The sequence below is a fragment of the Daktulosphaira vitifoliae genome, unplaced genomic scaffold (genome assembly GCF_025091365.1).
Source record: "Daktulosphaira vitifoliae isolate Bord-2020 unplaced genomic scaffold, ASM2509136v1 Scaffold_2, whole genome shotgun sequence".
NCBI classification, from domain to species: domain Eukaryota; kingdom Metazoa; phylum Arthropoda; class Insecta; order Hemiptera; family Phylloxeridae; genus Daktulosphaira; species Daktulosphaira vitifoliae.
Genome location: NW_026099573.1, coordinates 27,477,679 through 27,488,198, shown reverse-complemented (window position 1 = coordinate 27,488,198; position 10,520 = coordinate 27,477,679). Strand labels below are relative to the sequence as shown.

The 10,520-nt window shown below is 23.9% G+C and overlaps 1 protein-coding gene and 1 long non-coding RNA gene across 2 annotated transcripts in view; one reads left to right on the top strand and one right to left on the bottom strand.

Annotated features, from left to right (window-relative positions):
- The first annotated feature begins 346 nt into the window (after positions 1–346).
- Positions 347–10,520, top strand: part of LOC126898736 (uncharacterized) — a 37,290-nt gene continuing 27,116 nt past the window's right edge. Inside the window, exons 1-3 of the long non-coding RNA XR_007702366.1 lie at positions 347–428; positions 801–1,131; positions 1,282–1,704. This is a non-coding gene — a long non-coding RNA (uncharacterized LOC126898736). The remainder of the gene's footprint in view (positions 429–800; positions 1,132–1,281; positions 1,705–10,520) is intronic.
- LOC126898713 (uncharacterized) overlaps positions 4,476–10,520 on the bottom strand; it is a 69,912-nt gene continuing 63,867 nt past the window's right edge. Inside the window, exon 17 of the mRNA XM_050673011.1 lies at positions 4,476–4,759. Within this exon, the coding sequence (XP_050528968.1) occupies positions 4,668–4,759 (92 nt within the window). The 3' untranslated portion in view covers positions 4,476–4,667. The remainder of the gene's footprint in view (positions 4,760–10,520) is intronic.

The following is a 10,520-nucleotide window of genomic DNA, read 5'->3' as shown; positions in this document are numbered from 1 at the left end:
AAATAAACAATGTAAATACAGCAAGAATCTATGAAATTGAGAAATTGTTTTATATTAGTAACTAATAATACTAAATAATATTATTGTTTTTCATAATAAAGTATATTTTTATTGATTGTATATATAAAGAACATTATAAAAATTGAAAAAAAAAACGAATTTGATATGATGATTATGTCTCTAATATGTCCTTTATAATTTTGATGCGTAACTAAGAAGGTCTTAATTTTACTATATGTTTTTTTTGTCTGTCCATATAAATACTCATCTCTCACAAATAAAAAGTAACAATATGAATTTCATGATGAATTAAATGGAAATATGAATAAACAACGGTTGAGAGAACAGTGAACAAATGCGCACAAATATCAACTATATTCGATCTCTTAAACCAATAAACACGGCATCACCGAAACGACGGATTGTAGGTTAGAAATTATACTACTACTAATTAAAGCAACTCATTCACATACTATATAGCAAAAAAAAAAAATTAATATGTTTATTCTTTTATACGTATAAATTTTATTATTGTCATACACAGAAAACTATTTTTTCTTCTTATGTTAACAAATTGTAATTAAACCAATCTTTTTATATTTATAAAATAAAGCAAATACCATTTCATTGTATAAATCGTCATTCCCAAACAGATATGCATTAAATCTTTTTTATGATAGCGATGTTAATCACTGTCAGGTATCATTTACATATATATTTTCCCAACTATGCCACGTCTCCACTTTGCTGGTTTTATTTTTTATTTCAAAATATATTGTATAAGCTTTAATTTGTTTTAGGATATAAAAGTCAGTTTTTTTAACATTATCAAAAATTCTAAGAAAAAATTTATTTTATGATTTTGAAGACCCCACAGATCCTTAATTAATGATTTTATTTCCAAAAAGAATGTGTCTTCGGCAAAGAAAATGTCTAAAATATTATTAGTAGGTTAAAAAAGGGTGATGGATGGCGTGAATCACTATTTACTAGAAATATTCCGTCAAATTAAAAATTCTAATCATATATCGTTTAGTACATATGTCTCTTGTATGACAACATTTGATAAGTGTCAAAGTAAAATGATTCAAAAAATACAAAACCTTTGCGAAGCCGGATTGTTTTATAAAGGTAATATTATTGTTTATTATTATAATATTAAACTACAACAAGATATAGTTACATACTCAGCGTTTATATATAGTTTATTTTGCTGAAGAATACTAATATTTACACCGATTCATTTCATATTGATTAATTCATAGTACATATAATTTTAAGCAATGTTCGAAATTATCGAATGTTGTTTTGCTGTAGTTAAGTACTAAACATTGGGATGACGATGACGAGTCATGAACAGAATATGCACAATGGTCTCCCAAATGCACTTGGGTTTTATTCAATAAAGGTAAAATATTTATAGACAAACTGTGTGGAAAATAGGATGTAAATAATTAATCTTAAAAAAAAAATCTTATTTATATGTCTTAATAATTAATTATTTTGTGATGTACAATAAATGTATTAGTTTTACAAAAAATGTTTTTTTATATTTAATGTTAAGAGTAATTAAACATAATGCTTTATACAAGCTACACATTTTGTAGTTGTTTACGTGTCGGACAAATAATGGTTTTGTAGAGCAAAATAGATTATATAACGTTGGACAATCCAAATCTTCCACGACGATTACATTTTGATTAGGTAAATACTTTTCCAAAACACTTTTTTCATAGAACAGTAGTATCCAAACGATGATGACCCTTTTTGAGCCAGTTTGTAGTTTTCGTATCGTTCTTGACGGCATTTGATTGTTTGAACACCCAGTGACAAAGACTTGTAGAGTCAAGAGCGATGACGGACAATTCTTTAACTAAAAGTAAATGATCCGCAGAAATTAGACTCTGTATGTCAAATATCGGTGAGAAACATGCTTTCAGTATCCATTATATGTATGTGTTACAGTAACAGTTACACAAAACATATTATAATATACATTATACGGAATTTTACTTCTAACTTCATATTATAATAATTTGTTTATTAAAAAAAAAAAAAGGCTTATTTGGGTAAAATCAGTTTTATTCATATTCAAATTTGCTTTTTACATATTCTTTTTCGGTTTTACCTCATACACGGTTTTGGCTTAATCACAGGTTTTAAAAAAAGAACATTTTTGTATTTAATCAGGTTGTTGAGTCTTAAACATAAAATATCCTGCGTTTAAACTCCTCTAAAAAGAATATCAGGCATATTTTTATCATGATCTGCATCAACTCTTTATTAGATAAATTTTGAAATTAAAAAAAAAAAACACATATATGTACAGCTCAATTTCTAACAATTCTAACCAAAACACATAATGCTATTTCAAAATCACGTTGTAACAATTACACACTAAAACTAGTTAAGATAATTAATGAATACTGTCATGCATTTTCAATAGAGAAATTAAATGTAAACTTACATATATATAGATTATATACGGATAATGATCTAAAATTACTGTAATAATATTTTTAGAAATTATTCTCGAAATACTATAACACACCTTTTAGCTTTTTTATTATATTTTACTTTATTGTAAAACTTCTTCACTTAAGTTAACCAAATATTGTATAATTGGCTACTTCAAAATTTATTTCTCTGAAGAAATAAATAATATTTTCTTTGGTGATAATCTCTTGGAATATATTGAGAAGGAAAATTCCCAAATTTTTCCCTAGAAAGTTCTATCTTTACAACCCTAGCAGTATCCAATTAATAGCGGATTAGATTGACCAAATGAAAACCCACTATTCTAGATCTTTAAATGCAATTATTTAAAAAATATAACTAAATTGATTATTAACTAATTAACATTGAAGTAAATTTTTATACTTGAAATTCTCCTTTAAGTATTAAAAATTACCATGTAATAATAATATTAATAATTTTATTAATAACTAAATACCAATTATTATTGATTATACTGAATATTTACTTAAATTTCAAGACGAAAGAGATAGGCAAAACTACTTACACGTCTATATATTATTAAGTGTTTTGTTAGTATTTAGGCGTATTTATTGTTTCCTTTATTTGACAATAGTTAAAATTACATCATTTATAAACGTACAAATATGTCAATATAAACTCAATAATTTATTATGATAGACTCATATGAACTTAATTTAATTTTGTATTCCTTAAAACAATATAAAAATTGATTTGAATAAAACATATTAATTTTAAGTCAGTAAATTCAAAGTTATTTATTTTATTAGCTCATAAAAAATTTGTTTGAAATAATACTGAAAAAGTTATTTGATTTATATTTATAATATATCAGGAATTTCAAGCTACAGTTGACAGAGTCAGAGATTTAGGCATTATGATTTTAAAAATTTTATACAAAGCTGACCGCAAACGTTTGTATTATATTTTTGTTTCTGATTATAATTATATTTCACACGAATTCCGGTGAAATATTTTTCAAGCTCGATGAAGGTGGTAAATTTCCAAAAGAATCAAAATAAAATTTGATTTAAAAAAGTTTGAGAACTAAAAATATATATGAGTTGATTTCAATTTTTAATAATTTTATAAGGTCATATTTTTAGTTGGTTATGGTTTTAAAAGCAACTTCATAAAAACTTCTGAATAATGTAATAAGTTTTTTATGATTCCAAATTTTGCCAGATTACTAAGTATGTCAAAGAATACCATTATTAATTTATCTATGTCAATAAATTTCGCTTAGGAAGTTTTTTAGGTTATAGATAATGAACAATAACCTTAATTAAAAAAACAGTGCGTGTTACTAGTACGTGCGGATAAATAAAGTGAAACTTCTTTTGTTATGAAGATTTGTTGAGTAAATTGTATCTATTGTGGTTTTTAAAATTTTTTAAAGAAAAAAAAACACAAAAAACTTTTACGTATATTTAAATTCAAATAATATAATGATGATTAACATACATTAATGTAATTAATTAGTTTTAAATGCTATCTGCATTTGTTCTTTTTCGAATATATGCTTTTCAGAGAAGACATCACAAGATTATTTAATATTAGTGTCTGATATTTTTTTAATCATGCTTAAATATGACAGCGTTGGATCATGAGGAAGTCACAGGTGGGTTGGGTACCTCTCAAATAATGTTGTCTACTAAAAAAAGTTTATTTAATGATAAAATTGGCAAAATTTATTTTGGCGTCTAAATTATTTTAGTACCACATTTTGAAAACTTTTTGAATCACCATGAAACTTTTTTTAAAGTGTAAATACTTGAGTATTTTCAAACATGAAAATTTGGATGGTGTAACCATGCAACACTAATTAATAAGATATGCATACAGTGTTGCATACCATCAATCCCCAAATTTATTGAAAATATGAATTTCTTTTTATCTGAATCAAATTTTGTATCAGTTTCATTTATTTTATAAATATATTTGTAAATTAGTTATTATAAATGTATTTATAAATACATTGCATGCTGATAACAAAAAGACGCTTTTGAAACAACCTTATTGATATATGGATATATAGTATACTTTATAATTAATTACAATTCATTGTTTAATATGATAATAACAACATTATGTGTAAATTAAAGTAAGTACATCAATATTCCTCACAATTTCAAAAAAAAAAAAAATAATAATAATAGAAATTTTTTATTTCAATGTTTGCAAAAGTGATTATTCCTATTTATTGTTTTGATGCAATCCACGCAATACAATTCCGGACAAAAATAGGTAATGCTATATTGACCTGGTTTTTTATTACACTTTTTACAATTCTTTTTTAACCATATTATTTTATACATAGGACTTAAAATACATTAGAATAAAGTAAATATGTTAATTAAAATTTTTCTATGAACATTTGTTTTTGTAATTAAATTATTTTAATCGGCTTATAAGAACTAGGATATTACCATATTCATGATAGATAAAACAACATGGACATATCACATGCATATCAGACTTTCCTGGTCCTTAAAAGTATGAATACAAACATGAATGACATATTCTCTTTTTACAACATTTTGTCAAATAAATTTTTCCATGGTTTCCAGGAATAACTGAATCACATAAATGACATGCTAAAAATTTAAATACGTTATTTAATTTTTTCATAAATTATGATTTAAATTTTATAGAATTTTCAATTTATTAAGTTACAAAATTTATAAAATCAATTTGTAATTTATCCAAAAATAATAAATTAGTTTGAGATATATTGTTAGTGCATTACTTTGCATAGAATAGAAATGTTCCTTAATTAGTTTAAAAATTTAGCGAAAAAATCCACTCCTACCATTCAATCATAATTTCATCTCACTATTTGGAGTCCTACTAATACTCAAGGATGAGCAAGTTACTGATTTTTTTAATTTGTTAAAATTAATCCGATGTTTATTTATTTTTTAATTAAATTAATAGTTAAGTTGACGATATCTTATTAACATTGAACAAAAGATTAATTACTTTTTAAACAACAATATATTACTTTTTGGACAAAGTTTGCCTATTGCAAGTAAGATTTATTTCAACAAAAAGATTATTTTAAAAGCAAAAAAAATAATTTTTTACAACATATTATAAATTAGTGTAATATTATATTCAGAAGTATATACATTAGGATCATATAAATTAGAACGGTATTGACATTCTATGAATACGTCTCCCAGAATTGTTTTAATAAAATTAAAAAGTTAACAAGTTAAAAATAATCCGATATTTATTTATTTTTTAATTAAATTAAAAGTTAAGTCGACGATATCTTATTAACATTGAACAAAATATTAATTACTTTTTTAAACTACTATATATTACTTTTTGGACAAAGTTTGCCTATTGTAAGTTTTATAAATGTAAAACATTTTAATAACTCCCAATAAGATTTATTTCAACAAAAAAATTATTAAAAAAAAAAAAAAAAAATTATTTCAGTATTACTTTATATTTAGTAGTATATACATTAGGATCACATAAATTAAAACGGTATTGAAATTCTTTGAATACATATCCCAGAATTGTTTGAATATGCATATAAAAAATATTTTCAAAAATTAGAGTGAAACTTAATTTTTATTTAAGTTTGTAAATACATTACCAGTAGTTATTACATCTTTAGAGCAAATTAAACAGTTCGTAATTCCTTTTATTTTTAGTGAACTTAAAATACATAATACACAAAAAATAGAATCGCAAAGTTTAAATGTATCAGTTTTATTAGAAATAGCCTCTAAACAACAACTGCACTCTTAAAAATAATCAATAAATTAATTATAATAATAAAATAACAATAAAATTAATTGAACGAAGTTAAACATTTTTTACTATTTTATTCAATCAAAGAGCTATAGAATGATTTGAAATAAGATTATAGTAATATTTTACGTCTATGATAATTATACACACAAATTTTCATGAAAAAGTATTCTTTAAAAATAAAATTATAAACTTAACTTTAAGCCAAGTGATAAGATATAGAGAAAAGGAATAATTTTATTTAATTACTCATATTCCACATTAAAGTCTTATTAAATTATGTTTTAAATAGGAACATGCATATTTAACTAGTCTACAAACACGAAAATGATCTTACTAAGGAAATGGCCGACCAATAACAACATTTGAACTAGCATTTCAAAAATAATTAATACTTAAGAATAAAGATTATTGGTTAAGCATAGATCTGTTTATGTTACCATAAGAATTTTCCTAAAAAATACCTCAATTATTGCGCCCTCTATGTTAAATCTCGACTATACTGAACATTGTTTTATTTATTTTATTGAATGAAGTTTAAATTTTAATTTCTTTATTTAAAATGCATGATAGTATTCTATAATTATTCTAATGTGTTTTTTATAAAGAGATTTTGAACGGCCATTTTCTGTTGTGGTTTGAATTGTTAAAAATGTAGCTGATCGTTTATGTGTTTTATCGAGATATTTCAAAATTTAATTAATAGAGTTTAACAGACTGATGCAGACCACGACAAAAATACATTTGATAGGAGCTAATATATTTTTTTTCAAAAAGGTATTGAGCTTCATGACTTCAAAGTTTTACAGATCACCAAGTAATTCAAACAACAACAATATTAATTTTTCAAAGTCAATAAATTTCTCAATTTTTTTAATAAGATGTAATGAATTAACTATAGTTGGAAAATTTAGAACAGAAAGTGTACTTGGTGGCACAAAATCGAAACAACAAATGAAAGGTTATGAAAAAATGTTGTGTTTGACATTTTCTATAAAATGGAAAATATATTTACGAATGTTTAAATTGATATGATATATAAAAGAATTACCATAGTTAGTATTTCTAAATACTAATTGGATTTGTTCTGTTTTCGAATGTGAATTCACGAGATTAATCACGTGAAAAATATTTATGTACCCCTACGAAAATTTTCTGAAACACCATGAAACTTTTTAGAAAAGTGTAAATACTTAAGAATTTTGAAACATCAACATTTGGATGATCATGCATGCTTATTAAAAATGTTCGTTACCTATTTAAAAATCCAATCAAATCTTGAACGCCTGAGTTAAAACAAAACTATAACCAGATATATATGAGGTGTTGCCTTCCTTCTACGCCCTAAATTCATGGAAAGTTTGAATAATTTCAGCATAATTGAATCAAATTTGTAATAGTTTAATTTATTTTATAAATATATTTGTAAATTAGTTGCATTTATAAATACATTGCTTGTTGATAAAAAAAAAGGATGCATTTGAAATAACCTTTTTCATATATAGATATAATATAGTTTATAATTAATTATAATTCATTGTATTAATATGATAATAACAACATTATTTAAGATGTTTCGATGTGTAAATTAAATTAAGAACGTAATTTTTCCACACATTTTCAAAAACAAAAATAATTATAAAAATTACATATTTTCAATAAACGCAAATGTGATTAATTTTATTTATTGTTTCGAAGCAATCCTTGGAATACAAATCCGGACAAAGATGGTAAATGCTATATTTGTCTATTTTTTGATTACATTTTAACGATTCTTTTTTAACGTAGTTCACGTAATCCAAATTCCTGAAAAAATTTATAATTAAGTAAATAAGTTAATTAAAATGGTGCTTTACATATTTGTTTAAGTATTGATATTATTTAGATTTAATAGTTTTAATCGGTTTATAAGTGCAAGGATAATACCAAAATAATGATGGCCGTCACAACATGGACAATCATAAGTAAAATCTAATTTTTTAGTACATGAATCGCAAAGTCTTCTTCTACAACAATCTGTTATATTAATTTTATGTTCTGGAATGACTGATTTACATAAAAAACATACTAAAAAAATTGATTAAACTGTAAGATTTATATTATAAAATCTATACTAGAATTTTATCTAAAAATAAATTAATTCGAGATAAAGGGTTAGTGCATTAAAATCATAGTATTACGATCTATCATAAAGTTAAATATGAATAAAAAAAATTCTCATTCAAGCGACGCCACTAAGTGTGTTGCTGTGACTGATAAAATAGTCTATAAGAACGGGTTAAAAGTATTACTACAAAATTAAAAATGACACTGAAAACAAAAACCCTAAGATCCTATTGTTAACTCCAGAGCAAGTTATCTACTATTTGTGTCAAGAAGAATAATGCTAAGATTTATTTATACCATGAAGTTCAGGGGAAAAAAGGTCCTAATGAGATTTGCTCTTTTTTTAGGATCTTAAAAATGAAGTTCATTCAATACACTTACTAATATTGTTCCACTATATATATAATAGAATAAATTGTAGATAATAAGGATGAATCTTAATTTTATAGTGTATTTGTAAATACTTTACCAGTANCTTAATTTTATAGCTTATTTGTAAATACTTTACCAGTAGTTATTACATCTTTAGAGCAATATAAGCAGGTCGTATTTCCTTTTATATTCATTGAACTTAGAATACATGATTTACAAAATGTGGAATTGCATTTTTTATAAGTATCAGTTTTATCAGAAATAACCTCGAAACAACAACTGCACTCTTAAAAAGAATCAATAAATTAATTATAAAAATAACTTAATGAAGTTAGACATTTTAAAATTTTTCATTCAATCAAAGACTATAGAATAGTTTGAAATTAGCTTATATTAATACATATATTTTTATATAATTTCCCAACTAATAGTTCGAAGTATAGCCTCAGCTAATATTTGGCTTATTTAACTTGAAAATATGTATGTTATTTGATTTAAACACATTTCTTAGTATGAAGAAAATTGAATACAGCTCCCCTAAGTAATGAATTTTAACTATTTTATGCGGTAATGTTATATATGTTGTCCATGTTTGGCTTATAAGGACTTTATAAAGATAACCAAAATTGCTATTTTTAACGATAGGTAATAAGCGCAATTATCTTGGCTAATCTCTTTTAATCTTTTCAAAATACTGTACTCTTATAAGTAATAGAACACAGTGTAATGTATTAAGGCAATGAATATTATTAGAGCATTTCGTAGATTTAATTATAAATCTTAAAGGTTTAATTGTTATCAAGCAGATCTGGTCTACATGAGTATTGAATAAGATATTAGTTTGAAAAATTTCAACAAAATGATAATTATATCAAAAGTTATAAGTGTTGTCAGTTAGGTCAATACACGCTTTATATACAAGATATATCACTTACGATTGCTCAGTCGTTTTATGAGTGGTTGATTACAATATGGGCAATGATCGTTTTCTTTAGTTATTTGATCAAAGCATTCCTTGCAAAATTCGTGTGGACAAAACGAAGAATAGCTATATTTTCCTATATTTGTTTTACATTCCTTACATAATGAATTCAACTTAATTATATCAAACAGTTTACCTGAAAATTTCCATGATTCAGTTGGTAATTTAATGGGCTAAGAATTATAAACATTTATATATTTTGTTAAAATATTTTGAACATATTATCAGCCAGTACAACTTTTTATTATTTAAATTTAAAACTTAATTATGAGTTGATACCGTGGTTATTTATTTGGTGGTGATTAGGGATGTATATCCTCCTAAAACTAAACATATTTCTATGCTACTATATAAATCTATTATTAAGTTACACAAACTTAAGGCCTTCGATGTGGCTTAAACACAATTTATAAATGCATATCATTTCTAGCCTTTGTAATTTATATAATTAAATTTTCTTATGTACAACTATTACCAGTGCTTCATTTCGTACAAATTGATCTACCCCTCAGTTTAAGACAAAACATAAAGGCAATTAAAAATAAAAAATTTTTAAATGTATTTTTTGAAAAATAATTTTTATGTACCCCAAAAGTGTTAATTTCAATATTTGTAAAAACAATTATTTTTTCTAAATAAATTATTTGTGGTATTGGTTGGGAATATTTAAAATACTACAGAAAAGGAACTCCTAAAAGTTTTAAAAGCTTGTTCTGGAGGTATTTGTAGAGTGTAAAACCCCATCTCCTAATAGTTACTATTTAATTATTTTAGTTATTTATTTAATATGAAGTGT